Genomic DNA, 19,186 nt, shown 5'->3' with positions numbered 1-19,186 from the left:
CATGTTCACATTGGCAGTAACTTTCTCGGGCTTTTTCCAGTTCTCTCCTTCCCATTCTCTTATCTTCTTTTCCTTTTTTTTTTTTTTTTATTTTTCTTTTTTAATGTTTATAATTTCCCTAATGCCCATTAATTATTTCGTTTCTTCCCAACTGGGGGGCCTATTTTATTACTCCTTTTAAATCTTGCTCAAACTGCACGTTTTGCTCGCTCTGGGCATTCCCCCGTTTTGGCTGGACGACTGTATATTCGCCCCCGAGTGATCCCCATAAATTCATTCAAGACGCACACCTCTTTTTTCCTCTGGATAAATGGGAATATCTAACCTGTTGCAGTTCCTTAAACCGATAGTTAAAAACTCGCATATAAGCAAATACAAAAATGAAGTGATCGGTGTTGATGTTATGTGTTGGATCCATAGAGGACTAATCAGCTGTGCATATGATATAGCTACTGACAATTTCAATGATAGCTATTTAAATTTCATTGATAAAATGTTAGAGGTTATAAATCATTATAATATAAAAATTTTATTCGTTTTTGATGGAGAAGAGTTACCAGAGAAGAAAAATGAAAATATGGTTAGGAAAAATAGAAGAGAAAAGGCTAAAAAAGAAGTACAAGAAATTATTAAAAAGGTAAAAAATCCAAGAACAAATGAAATGGTTTTGAAAAAATGCATACAAGCATTAAGTGTATCAAAAGAAATTATTGACTCGGTTATTCAGTTTTGTCAAAAAAGAAATATTGACTATATCATTTCTCCTTATGAAGCTGATGCTCAGTTATCTTACCTTTGTCGTATGGGATTCATCTCCTGTGTTATAAGTGAAGATAGTGATTTGCTAGTATATGGTTGTCCGCGTGTCTTATATAAATTCAAAAACAATGGAGAATGTAATGAAATAAGTTTACTCCCAATTAATGATCTTATCGATATAAATATCATCAGTGAAATTAAGAATCCTTTATCTGATTCTTTTAACGAATTTTACATTACGCCAATGAAGGAGCTTAAGAATGACGAGTTCGATAACCTAGGACTAAAGGAGTCGGATGATGCCATTCCAGACCAACAAAATGATCCCCGCGCAGCTATATACAGACATAAAAAAAATGGAGTGAATAAAAAAAAATACGAACAAATAATGAAGAATTATATAGATAATTTTTATTGGCCTGAAGAATTACAGAATTTAAAATATTTTACCATTGACATGTTTCTAGCTATGTGTATATTAAGTGGTTGTGACTATACAAACGATTTTCATATAACAGGAATGGGAATAAAAACTGCTTTTAATTTAATATATCAATATAAAAGTATTGAGAATATATTTACATTTTTAATATCCCATGAAAAATGGAAACATAAAATACCATCAAACTTAAATACTATGGAAAAATTAATGAACAAGTATAAAGAAATAAAAAATGCTTTTTTACAACATCAAGTATACGATTTTGTTTTATGTAAAAATATACCCATCAACCAATCTTTTAATAGTGCCTTTAAAAATAAAAAAGATAGCAAATTAATTATTAACAAAATTAGAGAATACTCCTTAAGGTATAACCATTCCGGGAAAAAAAACAACTGCTTGAATAGCTACCTGGAGGACACTCTAAACAGAAGCATAATTAATAATGATAATTTCGTCTCCCAAAAAAGCATTTCTCAAAATTTCAAAAAGGACACACTGTTGATAGTGTCAAAAGAAGAAAGCTCACAGAACGAGCAGGGCAGAGAGAATGGAAAAGAACAAAGTGGACAAGGGGAAATACTCAGTTCAAACAATTTTAAAAATATTTTTAAGAATTTTACATCAGAGTGTTTTGAATACTTAGAAATATCACCTAATATTTTAAGGGATTGTGAACAAAGCAAAGCAGCCGAAGTGGCAGATGAAGTAGCAGCTGGAGTACCGATGGATAAAAACAAAAAGGAAAAAGGAAAATCCAACTATCACCAAGATGGATGCTCTAAACAACAACAAGCAAAAGAAACAATCCCTTATAAACCCTTTGACAAAATAAATAATATCGATGTACCTAATTTACATTCCTTTTTCGAAAATACACATATTCATTTTCTTCAAAATAACACTCATTTAAATAGTACTTATATGCACTATCATAACTCGCACAACAATGATCATGAAGGAAGTATCCAAACCCTTGGTGGTAATGGACACCGACAAAATACAATACCAAATGATAGTAAGAGGAGAATGAAAAATGTAAATAGTGACAATTTGAAAAATTCTAAAAGAGCGAAAATAGTTACTTCTTGTCCACAATATGCAAATAGCGAAGCTTACTCAGGTGTTACAAAAGAAGGAAAAACAAACCATCAAGAGAAATTTATCATTGATAATCAAATGAATACCAATGAAAAGGAAAAAATAAATTGTTGTTTAAAAAATTACAATTGCGAAGGTGCTTCTAACTTTTATATAGGCGGCACATGTACAAACGACGTGATCAGTAACGATGATAATGCAGTACATACGAACGATACTAATAATAATAATAATAATAATAATACTAATAATAATAATAATACTAATAATAATAATAATACTAATAATAATACTAATAATAATAATACCAATACTACTACTACTACTACTACTACTACTACTACTACTACTACTAATAATAATAATAATAATAATACGAATAATAATAACAGTGATAGAATGAAGAGCGCAAAAGATATGTACGAAAATATGAGAAAGAACTTCTTCCTTTATAAAACTTTGAAAGAGCAAACAAGCATCCCACTGAAATTTTCACATCAACGAGATTATTCTACGTGCGACTTGAATGCAAAGGAGGAGGGATACACACACAAAAATGTAACTAATGAAAAGTCCACCATCATCCGAACTAATGAACACGCTAGTGTTCAATTTCAAAGTGAATTTCACCATACTAATTCAGAAAATAAGCATCAAATAAAAGAGGAAAAATATATGAAAACAGAACAAGAAACAAATAGTACAAATGGGATGGAAGTAACCAATGATATAAGTAGTGTAGATAATAATGTAATAAAAAAGAAAAATGAAAAAAATGAAATTTCTTCAATAGCGAGAAGTAATAACTTCTCATCCTTTTCAACACCACACAAAAGTAGTAAATCCATTGCTAAAATAGAAACTACTAAAAATCAATTACGGATTACAAGTTTTTTTAAAAAAGCAAGTAAAATAACTAATACTAATATATTAGCAAAAAAGATAACAAATGAAAATTCGAATTGTATCTTAAAATACTCTCCTTCATCAAACAAGTCCAGAGCATCAAGTGAAGAAAAATATAATACGATAAATTCTTTAATTAATTTTTTTCCTGAAAAAGAGATAAATACCGTTCAAGAAGGAAAAAATATTAAAATAGAACAACGAACAAATACATTTAAACTAAGCAACTTAAAAGAACATCATACAAATCCAGTGCAAAATCAACACAACCATGATGACCTTACTTTTCTACAAAATTGTAACTTACAAAATAGTTCATCAACAAATGAAAAAATAAAGGACTTCAAGAGCATTTCATTCGAAAAAGGGGACTCACATGAAGTATCTTTGTTCGATTCTCTACAGAATGCATATTCTTCGAAAGCAGCCCCAAAGGATGCTAATGCATTTACCGTTAAAAAATATATAATGAATAAAAAAAATGAAAACAAGGAAGATAAGGAAAACAAAGAAAACAAGGAAAATATTAAAGAAATTAATATTGATTATATACTGCAGAATCTAAATAACGACTATCAACATAAAAGTCATAAGATTAACACTTTTGACTACTTTAAAGAGAAAGAAAATGTACCCCAACCGAACCCATACATCGACAATAGTTTATGAATAGAACACCCTCAAGGGAAACTCACGCCTTCCACCATTATACTGCTGTTTGTTAAGCCTCAACTCATATAGTTTTTGTCCATTAAACCTTTTTTTTTTATCACGACATACCCCTTTTTTACATCATTTTCCTTTTTTTTTTTCCAATTTTTTTCTGTTTCATTTCTACTTATATTCCATTTTTTGCACTCCTTCCATTCTGTCTTACCTATGTATACAGAAGAACAATATCACTATTCTTTTATATTCTTTTAAAATTTACCCTTTTAGTGGTATTTAGGATGTGATCCTAATTTATATAAACATATGTACATACACACAGTATAGGTATATGATGTGCATACCTCGTTTTTACTGCATCCTTTTTCAAATAAAAATATACATTAAAAAGAAGCCTTTTTTAAAATATTTTTTTACAGTAATAAATAGTCTACAAAAATATTGAAATAATTTTCGCCAAATAAAATATATTAAAAAAAAAAAAAATTAGCAAAATTAACAAATTAGTATAATTAACAAATTAGCATAATTAACAAATTAGCATAATTAACAAATTAGCAAAATTAACTAATTATTATAATTAACAAATTAGCATAATTAACAAATTAGCAAAATTAACAAATTAGCAAAATTAACAAATTAGCATCATTAACAAAACTAGGTAAACAATTCAAATTTATAGTCAAAAAAAAAAAAAAAAAAAAAAAAATGGAAAAGAGAAAATTAAAGAAGAAAATTAAAATATAGCAGTGACCAAAATAATGTAACGAAACGGGAAAAAAAAAAAAAAAAAAAAAATAGTAATAGTATTAGGAATAGTAATATAATAGTAATAATAATAATTATTATTACAAGTGAATGTCCAATTCATAGAATAAAGAGGCTGCATCATTTTACCCCTCTCCTCCATAATACATGTCCTAATGCACAAATTCCTTGCATATACATGTATGTTTGTTTTCACTGTATTCGACCTTAACACAGTAGTTGTATAACACATACGAAATGGAAAGAATTGGGAGGTGCCAAATTGGGGCACAAGAACTGACGAAGAGAAAAATCAAAAAGCAGGACAAAACAAACGGTAAGACAAAACAAAAGGTGTAAGACAAAACAAACGGTAAGACAAAACAAATAGTAAGACAAACCAAATAGTAAGACAAAACAAATAGTAAGACAAAACAAACGGTAAGACAAAACAAATAGTAAGACAAAACAAATAGTAAGACAAAACAAACGGTAAGACAAAATAAATAGTAAGACAAAACAAATAGTAAGACAAAACAAACGAAGTAATGAGAAACAAATAGAATATCACCACACAAATAAAAAGAAATTTAAATACATGGATTAATAAGTTCCTTCACAGTCTCACATACCATGTTAATACTTCAAACTCGCACTATTTTTTTCCATAACATGATGAAATCTTATCCGATGAACATACCCTCATAAATTTATGGTACTGGGGGTAAATTGTTATCTCTAAAATAGTCCGTTAAACTATCTATTTTTTATAAAATTTTTATAAAGATAACTTATGTGATATAATGTAATAACGAACGCTACAAAAAAAAAAAAAAAAAAAAAAAAAAGCTATGAATAACAATTTATTATGCTTTTTTTTTTTTTTCTTCTTCCATCTCTCCTATGTGGGCATATTATACGTAAGCATAGAGCACACTCATATATCTATGAATCTTTCGAAGGTACAACTGCATCAAACTCCATTTTTTCTCATTACTTCCCTCCTTTAGTATTTTGCTTTAATACTTAATTTCTGTAATTTGATAGCCCCAATTTTTGGAACATTCGTTAGTTTTGCTTCTATCATTCAGATAATTAATTTTATCGTAGTTATTGTAACTATCATTATTATTGTAACCATCACTGTTCATGTATGCATTGTAAGCACTGTGACCACTGTACGAGTTGCAAACTCTTCCCCTGTTTTTATTCTTATCAAAAAAATACGAATCAAAAAGAGTAGTGTTTCCTTTTTTTATTTCGTTTGAGTATATTCGACTCTTCATTTTCGCTTCATATTCTTTGAAATTTTTAAGTGTTAATTTGAACTTTCTGTTATTGTATCTATTAAAATTATGAGAACATGTTTCAGCGTTGGTCTTCTTATCGCTAGCATACTCAGATGTATTAATCAACATCTTATTTTCTGCATTATTCGAAATGATGCTATTTCTTGTCATGTAACTATTGCCATAGTTCATATCATTTCTACAGTAGTGTATATTTTTTGTTCTACCATTTACTCTAACTTCATCATTATTATTATTATTATTATTATTATTATTATTATTATTATTATAAGGTATCATATTGTTCATATGACTAATTTTATTATTATGATGACTCATACTATTCGTATTCATGTAATTACAATTCTTTATTTTCATATTTTCTGTTATCGATACACCATTGTTATTATTACCATGATTCAAATAAAAAAAGTTTATCTTATGCATTTTTCTACTTTTATAATTGGTATTATCAGCCGAATAATCCATCTTTAAATGCGTATCTTCTCCCTTAAAAGAACCATTTGTGTAATAGTTATCTATGTGCGTATGTACATCACTTTTCTCGTTCTCCGGCTTACTACCTCTACGACTAATATGATTGCCACTACTAATACCATTAGTACTACCACTTCTGGTTCCACATCTAGTTCTACTTCTGGTTCCACATCTAGTTCCACTTCTGGTACCACATCTAGTTCCTCTTCTAGTACTTTTTCTTGTACCATTTCTGGAACTTATTTTCATGAATTCCCCTTTTCCATTCCCTCCTGCATTTTTATTCCTCATTACCATATCCTCTCCTCGCTCTGCACCACCTTTCTCTTTTTCTTTACGAAGGGGAATACCAGAGTGATTTTCTTTCTCCCCTTGAAAAAAAAAAGTGCTACCGCTATAAGTTTCGCCATCCTTGGGATTTACCCTCTTGTCCTTCATTAATAAAGCACAATCATGTACTCCTCTTCCTTTTACGCATCTTTCTATTTGTACATTAAACCCATTAGTACATTTATCTACTTTACTTTTGTAAGTATCATTGTTACAGCTATTCCCATTCTTATCATCACGACCATTACTAAATTCCCAAAAATATTTAACATCAAACTTTCCTAGAGAAGTCAAACTTGGATTATCTCCTTTTATTGGGCTATTACTTTCCACTTGGTCTTTTTTTATTATGCTATTGAGTATATATGACTGTGCAATGGTGTCGGTGTTATATAACCTCTTACGATACGTCCCTTCTAAATTTTTATCCTTCACTAAACTACAATTATCCTGTTCGTATATATGATAGTTACTTCCATTCTTCTTAGTACAATTACGGATGTCAGATTTGGAGCTCCTCAAATTATTATAAAACAGGAGATTCTCATTTTTTTTAATACCTAATTGATCAGTTAACTTCCTCAACCGTTTTTCATTAATTATGTTACTGCTTAATAATATATGTTTCTCTTCTTTACTTTCCTTATCATCATCTATTATCATTTTTTTATTTGAACTATTCTGACTTCTATTAAAATGAATAGTGATATTAGAATCATAGTGGTACCCTTTCTCATGCTCATCATGCATATCTTTCTCTCTATTTTTAAACTTATCCATATTTATAAAATTCCCAGAATTCTTCATAGAAGAATCATAGCTAGTGCTAGTATATCCCGCATCTTGACAATTTCCATTATAATTATTACTAATTCTTCCATTGTCTTTATCTCTTCTATCACAATTACTCATGCTGCTACTACAATGCTTTATGATATCACCTGTTATGTAATCATCACATAAAACCTTCTTCCCCTCTTTTTTTTGCGATTCTGTCAATATCTTCTCATAGCGATTTTTTAATGCTTCTAATTTTTTCTTATTTTCCTCCAGTGCACTAATTTTGTTAAGGCTGACTCCCATTTTTCCTCTTTCTCTTGCATGCACATCCTTCCTCAATGTGTTCTGCAATTCTTTGTCCTCATCTACTTTTTCCTGAGCTGCTTTTTTCTGCTTTAACTTTTTTTCCAATTTTTTCTCGAAACTCAACCAACTCTCCTCAATTTCTGCTATCAGATGATGTTTTATTTTGTCTTTCTTGTAGAAGTTTTCATTGTCATTTTTGTTGTTCCTACAACTTTTGACTGCCTTGAATTTTTCATTATTTACTATCTCTTCACCAATATTTTTATTTGAACCTTTTTCCATGGTTTTATTTATCATATTTTCTTTTACATTGTTAGTCTTGTCAAATTCAATATAATAAGTGAATTTTCCTCCTATATTTTTCCCTATAACAGTTTTATTTTTTAAACTACTGAAACAGCCATTTTCACTAATAGATCTACCTCTTTCATCATTTATGTTGTAATAGAAGCTGTTACACTTTACCTTTTTATGTTCATAATCAAGTTTTCCTTTTTTCAATGCCTCACATTTGTTCGCTTCATCATGTAAACACGTGGTATCGCTACTTTTTCCTTCATATATTTTTGAATTATAATCACTAGTTTCTGTCAAATTATGAAAAATGCTCACTTTATTTATAACCATATTATTTATAGCTACATTATTAACAAAATTATTTTTTTTATTCGAATTCTCTAACTCAGGTAGATAATTTAGGTCAGTAGAGTTGGTGCCGCTTTCTTTACCACTACTATTTTCCTTTGTATCTTTAGTCGAACTTGCAGAGAATGACTTTCTACTGTTACTGCCAATTGTTGAGGAGTTTTTTCCTATTTTTTCTAATTTTCCTATTTTTTCTAACTTTCCTATATTTCTTACACTTCCTGTATTTCCTGTACTTCCTATATTTACTATTTTTCCTTTTTTTTCTCTTCCTCTGTGCCTTCCACTTTTTATAGAACTTGAAACTGCGATTTTATCCGATGATGATATAGAGTTATTCCTAAGATTCCCCTCTAACAAACTTGATGACCCACGAATTTTTCTCAATTCACGGTATTCTTCTAGTTTTGTATATATATCTTTTCCTTTCGGTTGAGAATTATATGCTTGCATACTATCCTCATAACTATCATTCTTCGAATTATAACGACTACTTACTCTTTTTTTCATTTTTATGAAATTATCTTTTTTTCTTTTTTTCTCTATTACATGTCTCACATTATGCTCATCTTGTCTATTCTTAAAAACATCCTTAAAATCTTTCTTCTTATTAATATTCATTTTAAAATTATGAAAAAACTCACTTGTTTCTTCGTTTTTATCTCCTCCCTCTAGTTTGCTTTCTTTATTCTTTTCCATTATATCTTTTTTATTATCTTTAATTACATTGCCGTGTTTATTGTCTATGGAAATCCTCACTTCTGTTGAGAAAGTGCAATTTTTTTTACTACTTACCGTATTTACTATATTTCTTAATTTATCCCCTAAATATTCTAAATTATCTCTGTAATATCCTAAATTATCCCCACAATTTTCTAAATTTTCTTCTCTATATTCCCAATTTTCATTTAATAAACTAGTAGGATTCCCCTTTGCCTTTTCGGAATGCATATCTTTATCACTACAGTTTTTCTTTCCGTTGAAGTAAATGGTATCTTTCACATAAATATAATTTTTTCCCTTTTTTAAAATTTCATCCTCTTTTTTATTTCTCACATGTACATTTGTGCTACGTTTTTTCCCAATATAGGCATCTTTTGTAATTTTACGCGCAAACTTAATTTCTTCCCCTTTTCCTGAAACGTCCCTGTTTTGTTTGTGTTCATCTAGTTCCTCATCAGTTTCATTTTGGCTTACACTATTTACTCTCACCATTGTTGCAGACTTTTCACTCAAACTTGCACATTTATTACCACAGTCGTTCAGATTACATATTTTTGTTCTTTCATTTTCCCCCTCTATACTGCCTTCGTCTCCTTTTTCTTCTACTTCTTCTGCGACTATATCATCCTTTTCAATTTCTTCATTTATGAATTCTTCATCATAATAGCTCATACTGCTAACTTCTCCTGAACAAGCGTTATCATATTCATCATCATTATTATCGTTATCATCATTATTATCGTTATCATCATTATTATCGTTATCATCATTATTATCGTTATCATCATTATTATCGTTATCATCATTATTATCGTTATCATCAATATCATCGTTATCATCATTATCATCGGCATCACCATCATCATCATCACCCTCGTAGGTGTCTTCCTCCTCTTCTACAACGTCCTCGTAAGCTACAAGCTTCCGACATTCACTACTCCCTTCATTAATTTCTTCATCAGTTTCTATTTCATATTCTATGGTGTGCGTTTCGATGAAGTTCATAATACTTTTTTTATTTATATTTCCATTATTATGAAACCATAAATGCTTTTTATTATTTAGATTCTTTAATAATTTATCCTTTACCTTTTTAATGCTTGATTTATTCAAATTCCATTGATATAGCAATGAATTAAATGAGGAAAGTTCATAATCATTGTAAATTTTTTCTATTCCTTTATATATATTGGCGCTGTGATTTAACTCATATTCACTAATAATTTCTTCTTTATTATTATTTGCGTATTTATTTCCCACTTTTTTCTTGTCCTCTGTTCCTGCTTTCTTACCGTAGAATTTTTCGTCATTTTCGAGGTAATCACTGCTTCTACTGCTTCCAATGCTGCTATTGGTGTTACTTTCACTTGCACCGTTGGTATTGCCTCTCTCCCCATTTTCACCCATATTCCCGTTCCTACTGTTCCTACTGTTCCTACCACTAACATTATCCTTGTTAAGACACCTATCTGTATCCTCGCTAGATCTCGTAGAAGCAGAATTGTCTTTCTCAGAAGGCAAGTTACTAAAATAAAACTCTTTTATTTTCTTTAACCGTTTCTTACTTTCACATTTATTCGTAATATATTGAAAAAAAACAAATTTTTTCAAAAAATATAATTCCTTTTTTAATTTTTTTATGTCTTCTTCGAATGCATAAGAACTGGTATTCTTATTTTCGAACTGTATTTTTTTTGCCTTCGACACTAACTTCAAAGAAGATAAAGTATCACGTACATTTTTTATACATGATGATATAGTGCAAATAAAAATAGTTTTACTAGATCCTCCTAGAGAATCTTGAAGTAATCTTGTTAAAATAGAATTTCGATAGCTAATATTTTTATTTCCTTTCGATAATTCATTTATACATAAAGATAAAGCTGATAAACTTCTATTTATAGAACATACTTCTGTTGTATATAATTTCTCACTAGACGCTGCATATTTTTCGTTACCTGCTAGGTCAATCAATAATAAAATACCAGATTTTGAACATTCTGGTTTAGAATTATTCACATACTTTAATTCAATTTTAAATATGGAATGTGATCTTGTGGACATCTCATTCGTTTTCGTAATCCTACAAGCTCTATTACTAGTACCATCTATCAATATTTCTATCAATTCGTCAGAGTTGCTTACTTCTACAGTCATTAAACCAGAAACAAATGTACTATTATTCGAATATTTTGATTTAAGTGTACTTAAGTATGGCTGTGATTCTGTATAAGGATTCAATAAATCAAATATTCTATCGTTATACAATTGCATGTAAGAAGCATACACTTTGACATTTTTAAATATGTCTTTCATTTTTTTATCATTTTCATACGAATTATTATCTTCATATCTTCCTTTTTTCGTTTTTTCTTCAATCTTATAATCATCATTTTGTTTGCAGTATTCTTCTGTGCTACTAGTTATCACCTTTAATAAGGACAACTTATTCATTATTTCTTCACATGCTCTAGGTATTATGCCCTTTTTTTCTGAATTTAAAACTAACCGAATATCATCTTTAAAATTTTTTGTATTAGATTTATACTCTTTTTGATATTCAGAAAATGTTTTATAATTTTCATATTTTGTGAAATTATTTTCATTAATACCCTCTACATTAGACTTGTGATAATATCTCGAATTTATTGCATTGTAGGTTACATCACATGTTTTTTTGTAATGACTATAATTTGCATTTGCTAACGGAATTACTCTTGGTGGTAAGTTGAATATTGGTTGAGAACAAGATCTATTTCTATCACATAAAATATTATTACTGTTGTTATTTAAAAGTTTTAAACTATTCGTGTTAATTAATAATTCATTCGGGTGAAATTTCCTTGCAGAATTTTTAGTTTTCTTTTTTTTCCTTTTAATTAATTCCATAATATCAGGACCTATCATAGTGTACGTTTTTCCAGTGCCTGTATGTCCGTGAGCAAATACGGTAGCATTTTTAAAATAAAAAATAGAATCTATACAGAAACAAATACTCTTCCAAACATCTGATTGCGTACTGCTTTCATTAAAAACCCTATCAACAAAAAACTCGCATGTTTTGTTTTCACCTTTCATTCCGTAATTAATTAACATTTTGCTTGTTCCTCTTTGTGTTATTACATTTTCCAAATTGTTTTCCACTAATTCTGTTGGTTTTATCCTAATGCATGTTTTTATTTGTGATTTATTCCAATTAATATCTAAATTGTTCCCAGAACAATCTTCATACATTTCAGATATATTATAAGAAGTTTTTCCATTCTCTTCACTTGAAATCGAATCCTTTCCTTCATATGATAAAGTATTTTCATCCTTCTCGTCAAATTTTGTATTTTCATTTTCAGTTACTTTACTTTCATTTACATCTATGATCTTTGTGAGACTTCCATCTAAATCTATTATATTTAAATCGCTTTCACTTATTCTGTACGTAGTTATTTCGTTTTCATTTTTTCCAGCTATACTACCAATTCCATTTTCATTCATTTGATATGTATTTACTTTGTTCTCAGTTCTTATATCCGATTTAATAGTGACATAATCTATACTCAGTTCCTTCTCATGAATGTTTTCTTCTAATTCGTTATATGTTTTTCCGTAAAGACCATTGTAAAATTTTTTATCGTTTTTAATACAAAAATTATTAGCTTCAAAAGCATTGGTATCTTCATTTTTTGCACCACATTGTGCTTTATATTCTGCTCCACTTTTTGTTTCATTTTCTTCTCCGTTTTCTATATCGTTATTATCAATGTTTAGTGTGCTCTGCTTTGAGTATTCCTTATATTTATCTTTCTTATAAGAAGAATCATTATCACTTTCTATTGCCAAAGTTACACTTTTGACAAATGTTTTACTACATTCTCCATCGCTATAAGTATTATTGAAATTGTCATAATTACTATTAAAGCTTTCGTCTTTTTTATTTATCAAAATATTCGAAAGAATGTCTGATGAGCATAGGTTTTCACATTTTTGCGATTTACCTGCTTCATCCATTATAATTATTTCTTTCATTTCAATAAAATAAGCAGGAAACAAGCCAGTTCTCTTCTGTCTATATATTGTGTGTGCTTATATTTGCTGCGTAGCAAGGGAAACAGTTGTATGCTATTGCCTTTTTATGCACATACATATGCATATACCTATATTCATATGCATACACGTAAACAATTCTAAAGCATTAAGTGATTTAGAAATAATCGTCCATAGTATTTATTTCTGCAACACATAATTAATTTGAAAATGGCGATGATACATCAACATCTTCAATTTTAAATATGCTCATGACTTCATTAGTATGTTCAAAAGATGATAGAAAAAAAAAAAAAGGAAAGAAAAGAAAAGAAAGGAAAGGAAGAGAAAAGAATAGAAAAGAAGAGAAAAACAAAGTACAATGTAATGTAATATAGTATGGTAAATAAAAGTTAACTTATCTTTATTAAAAAATATACATATATATATATATATATATATATAAGTGACAGTTATTTATGAATGAAAAATAGTTTAACAGACAGATGTCCAAAAAAAAGGAAACAAATTGTAAAAAGACTTTACCCCCCCAGTAAAAGTAAATGAGAATATGTAAAATGCTTATTTAAGTATTTTTTGCTTCTTTTTTTTTTTTTTTTGGTTTAATTATTTGTTATGTTATCATATTTATTGTCCTAAAGCATAATTCTTGCTAAAAATATGTAAGCTGCTACAATTACTTATAGCATAAATAGAAAATTCTCTACAATATTAAAATTCCATTTTTCTTTTTTTTTTTTTTAAAAAAAAAATTTGTAGAACTCTGTCAGGTTAATAATTTTTTAAAAATTGTTATTTGAGGACATAAATAAGTTATCCTATTTACACACACGGTTTTTTTTTTTTTTTAAATTTAGAATTATTTTGGGAAAATTATTCCTTGTTCAGGAAAAAAAAAAAAGACAAAAAAAAAAAAAAATATAAAATAAAACATGAAAAAAATAAAAATATATGTGCAAATCATAAAACAAATAAGGAAATGGCGTTATATTCTGTTCTATTTATTCTAAATAAATCTTTTATGGGTTAAGAATTTGCCATAAGTTGCTATTTTTTTTCTACAGCTATATACATACAAGCCCTTATTTAAAAACTTTATGTACTCTTTTGTTCCTGTTATAGCTATCTTTTTTTTTTTTTTTTTTTTTTTACTTATATTAATCCTATATGTAGAACTCCTTAAGAACAGCAGAGAAATTTACCTTACCCAGACATGTCCAAAATATTTTGTTCATAAAAAAAAAAAATAATAAAATAAAACACTATTAACCATAACAAGTAAAAAATTAATCTACATTTATTCTTTTAATTTTAACTTTATTTCATATAAAAGTATGTATATGTCCTGAAATTTCCATTTTAACTGGAAATTTTTGGTAAAAGAAAGATATAACAAGGCAATTTTTGCCATTATTTACTAGGTTCACCTTTTGTTTTGTTTTGTTTTGTTTTTATTTTTATTTTATTTTATTTTTATTTTATTTTTATTTTATTTTTATTTTATTTTATTTTTATTCTATTTTAAAAAAATTTTTTTTTTCTTTTTAATCAATGATTTTATTTTCATTTTTTATATAAGACTTCCTCGTTGTTGTACCATTAATAAAGTAAAGGAAGGATTACAGTTGAACTATATATTACAAACATAAAAAGTGAATTCATACATAGAGTGTTGTGCTCCATTTCAAAATATCCCATAGTTTTATTGACATAATGAAGAATAAAGAGAATTTCCATTTTTTACTATACAATGAAAAATAAAATAAAATAAAAAAGGGTACATTCTACAATAAGTATAGGGTTCCAGGATATTTTAATTTGTTAAATTTTTCTTCATTGCGTTAAAAAGTTAAAATAAAGATATTTTTTTAGAACAGTTTCCCATAAAAATCTACGTTTATATGGAAATAATTTCCTAAAATTTTAATTTATGAACTTTGCATAAAGAATAAAAGATGTACAAAAGTCGCCTCTTAGTTCTATATGCATATTCATTTATTTGTATTCCCATGTAGGCGTACATAGATCATATTGTAGTTTATTCACGTTAGCATATTTTAATTATGTACTTGGATTTGAAATTATTTTACACTTATGAACTACCAAAAATGTATGTCTGAGGGAGGAAAAAAAAAACTTTTCCTTTATTCTATATTCTGAAATTCGAAAACTAAAAAAACTACATCATTGAAAATTAAATGCACGACATTTTTTTTCTTTTCTCTTCTTTTCGTTTCTTTTCTTAGTTTTTTTTTTTTTTTTTTGATAAACTTACATCTCAATTCATATTTCTATGAATTAAATTCCTACTCGTACAAACAAAATTTTTACATTTTATATACGCGATTATGCGTAGTACCTACAACTAAAACGGCACGATAACACATTTTTCACTATTTTTGTAAAAAAAATAAAATAAGCTATTGTACACATTTAATTTCAACGTCAAAAGGTGAATTGTCTTTTATTTTAAAACATTTACGACATGTTCCTTTGTTATTTATTCTATTTATTTTTTATATATTTTTAATTATTTTTTACTTTTTTTTTTTTTTTTTTTTTTTTTTTTTGAGCTTTAGTATGCATTGTTTTTGTCCATTATACTTGTTATTTTATTGTAACTAAATAGTCCTTGTTCATATACCCTTTTAGAGCATTTTTTTTTTTTTTCATATTTGCTTTTTTTCCTTTTTAAATAGAACATCACTCTATTAATCCTTTCCCTTTTTATATATGTTTGCTTTTTTGTGGCATTTTGTTTTACCTAACATATATAAATATATATATGTATGTACATACATTTATATGTGTATACTCGTATCCATCATCTGCAAGTGCCCTTCTCCAGTAATTTTTTCGATCTATTTTTCTTTTTTCTTAAAATTAAGGAAATGAGTGTTTTGAGTAAGGACTTCCCAGATGATGGTATACACAGAGAAAATTATTTGAATGATGGCACAAATATAATTAGAGTAAATAATAAGGATGAAATGTTAAATAGGGATAATATTTTTAGTACTACAAATTCGACCACTAATGGTACAACTGGAGACAATAATACCTTTCGAGATATAAATAGCATTAATACAACAAATAAGGATAACATGTTAATAGACACAAAAAGTATGAAAAACGTTCCTCGTCAAATTTGTTATGAAGAAATAAACAAGTGTTATATAAACAAAGAAGACGCGAAAATAATAAATAAAGAAATTAATGATGAAATAAACATAGTATACTCCTACACAGTCAATGATTCAAAAAAAACAATTAACTCAAATAATGAGTTAATAAGTTTAAATATATCAGTAGACGAAGATAAGAATTACATTTTACAAAAGAAAATAAAAAAATTGCCCTTTCTGAGATACGGTCATTTTTTGTGTTTAACCAAAAATGGATGTATATTAGCCATAGGTGGAACTGACGGAAAAGTAAAATATGCGTTAGTTGAAAAATACTGTGCCGAAGAAAAAAAATGGAAACAAATAAATCTAATGCATTTTTCCAGGTCAAATTTTTGCGGTATATGTACAGAAGATAATAATTTATTTATTTTAGGTGGAGAAGGAAATCAACATATTTTAAAAAGTGTTGAATACTATGATAATAAAATTAATGCATGGATATCTTTGCCACCTCTTAACTGTGTAAGACATTCAGCAAGTGCAATTATTTTTAAGCATACGATTTTTATTATCGGGGGAAAAGATGGAATAGGGAATTATGGCAGAGTTCACAAAAGTGTAGAAATGTTAAATTTAAATGAACAAAATATGAAATGGAATTTGTGCAAGCCTTTAAAACAGGCGCGCCTAGAGTTGGCTACAATCGTTTTTAAGGACAAGATATATGCTATTGGTATATATGAAAAAATTTTATAAAAAGAAATATTATTTTATTTGGAAAATTTTTTTGTGTAGTATTCTCAATTTTAAAACTGTCTAAAAAAAGATTGCTTCATTTTTTCCTTGTTGTATATTTCGCTGGGTATTTATCTTTCTCTTTGTTAATTTATTCGTTTGCAGTTCTCTCATTTGTGGTAGTTTCTTAGCAGTTGCAACTTTGAGTTCTCAATTTGAAGCTTGAAATTTCTGCATTTTTCATTTTTTCGTTTTAAGGGGGATCTACCGGTGTAAAGGATTTAAGTTCAGTTGAAATTTACGATTCCAAAACTGAAGAATGGACGGAGGGACCAAACTTAAATTTCGCTCGTTCTAATTTCGTTCTCTTTATTTGGAAAAACCAACTGGTAGCGTATGGAGGCATAAATAAGTACAACGGGGTAACTTTTAAATTTGTACGCACAAGCATAAGCATGTATTATATACATTTACATATATAAATATATATATATATATATATATATATATATATTATTATTTGTATATACACTTTTAAATATTCATGTGCACACGTGTGTTCCACCCATTTTCCACCACTCGCGAAACATGATTTGAGAAATTACCTCAAAAAATTAGAAAAATTGGAGTTAGCTTGTCGTCAAATATATTCATCTTACCTTCCGTAGGATTTTGTAAAGAACGCCGAAATATTAGATGAAAAAACTACTTCTTGGTTATTAATACATGAAAGTGTCGAAAAATAGAAGACTCTTTTTATTATTTAAAAAACAGAAAAGCAAAATATAGTGGATGTTGATCTGAAGAAAAAGTTGAGTATATATATGTAAGCTTCAAAACTTTAAAGCTCCAAAATTTCAATTTCTATTTCAGCCCATTTTATTTCATACGTGTTTACACCACAGTTCCACTATGTTTATGTCATATCATTTCATGTATTTTCTGTGAGCTTATAATTTACCTTTTATCTTAGAACTTCATCCTTGTGTTATATATACACAAAGAAACATACATGGGTGTTGTTATAAGCAGAGATATATACTCGTTTATCCTCTTTTTCCTTTTTTTTTTTTTTTTTTCAGGTTGAAGAATAGCGAAAAAATAGCTTAACTTTTAATTTTTCTATCTTTGTGTATTTTATTTTAGTCCCTTCTTTGATATAACTTCATTGTATATAACGTTTTTACTTAATTTAAATTATTATTTTATTTTATATCGTAAATGTTTATATCTCACAATTCTTTTCAGGCTAAAAAAAAGATAATAAAATAATAATTTTTTTCTTTTTTCTTTTATTCAGCTCATTTCAAAAATATAATGTTACTTTCGCTCTTATTATAAACTCATTCAGTATTCCAGCATGCGTTTTAACACACCGTTCTATAGTTTACAGATAACAAATGTATTATTTATAGGAACTTATTCCAATATGTAAAATACATTATATATACATACATATATATACATACATATATATACATATATATGTATGAGTAAATATCTATATATGTGCATATTTTGTATGTAGTTTTGTTCGTACCCTCACTAATAGGCGGCTCCACAACGTATATACATGCATTTACTTCCAAAAATGTGGAATTTTTGAAATAAAGAAAAAATAAATTATATCCTATAATGCTTTTATAATATCTTTTTATTTCCTTTTATTTTATTTCCATTTATTTTATTTCCATTTATTCTATTTCCATTTATTCTATTTCCATTTATTCTATTTCCATTTATTCTATTTCCTTTTTTTTTTTTTTTTTTTTTTCCTTTTTTTAATGCGACTTCACAATATTTTGCGGTATTACAATTTGCTGTTTTTTCCATTTTAATTAACCGAATTTTCCTCTTATTATTCTGCTAATCTTTATTATAATTTTTGTAATTTTAAAACATAAAATTGGTAATTCGTAATGTACATATGTATACATATGTATACATATATATATATATATATATAGCTACTTTTTTTTTTGTTTTTTTTATTTTTAAATTTTGACTTTTTCGTTTTACTTTACATTAAAGAGGAAAATGTCAAGTTAATATTCCGCCAAAATATTAACAAGAAAGTTTGAGTTTCATAT

General features: G+C 27.6%; 3 protein-coding genes across 3 annotated transcripts; 2 read left to right on the top strand and 1 right to left on the bottom strand.

Annotated features, from left to right (window-relative positions):
- Positions 1-310: 310 nt before the first annotated feature.
- On the top strand, positions 311-3,877 carry MKS88_001028 (exonuclease I; the record flags this gene model as incomplete). Its single annotated transcript, XM_067219683.1, has 1 exon — positions 311-3,877. The coding sequence occupies one exon, from the start codon at positions 311-313 to the stop codon at positions 3,875-3,877; it is 3,567 nt and encodes a 1,188-aa protein (XP_067075394.1).
- A 1,766-nt stretch (positions 3,878-5,643) lies between these two features.
- MKS88_001027 (kinesin-20) lies at positions 5,644-13,197 on the bottom strand (the record flags this gene model as incomplete). Its single annotated transcript, XM_067219681.1, has 1 exon — positions 5,644-13,197. The coding sequence occupies one exon, from the start codon at positions 13,195-13,197 to the stop codon at positions 5,644-5,646; it is 7,554 nt and encodes a 2,517-aa protein (XP_067075393.1).
- A 2,927-nt stretch (positions 13,198-16,124) lies between these two features.
- On the top strand, positions 16,125-18,206 carry MKS88_001026 (kelch domain-containing protein; the record flags this gene model as incomplete). The annotated part of the gene is made up of 4 exons (XM_067219680.1): positions 16,125-17,094; positions 17,355-17,518; positions 17,765-17,811; positions 18,179-18,206. 4 exons carry the CDS (start codon positions 16,125-16,127, stop codon positions 18,204-18,206), a joined length of 1,209 nt encoding a protein of 402 aa, XP_067075392.1.
- Positions 18,207-19,186: the final 980 nt, after the last annotated feature.

Source organism: Plasmodium brasilianum, chromosome 3 (genome assembly GCF_023973825.1).
Source record: "Plasmodium brasilianum strain Bolivian I chromosome 3, whole genome shotgun sequence".
NCBI classification, from domain to species: Eukaryota; Apicomplexa; class Aconoidasida; order Haemosporida; family Plasmodiidae; genus Plasmodium; species Plasmodium brasilianum.
Note: the sequence above shows the minus strand (reverse complement) of the source record. Positions and strands in the feature narration are given on the sequence as shown.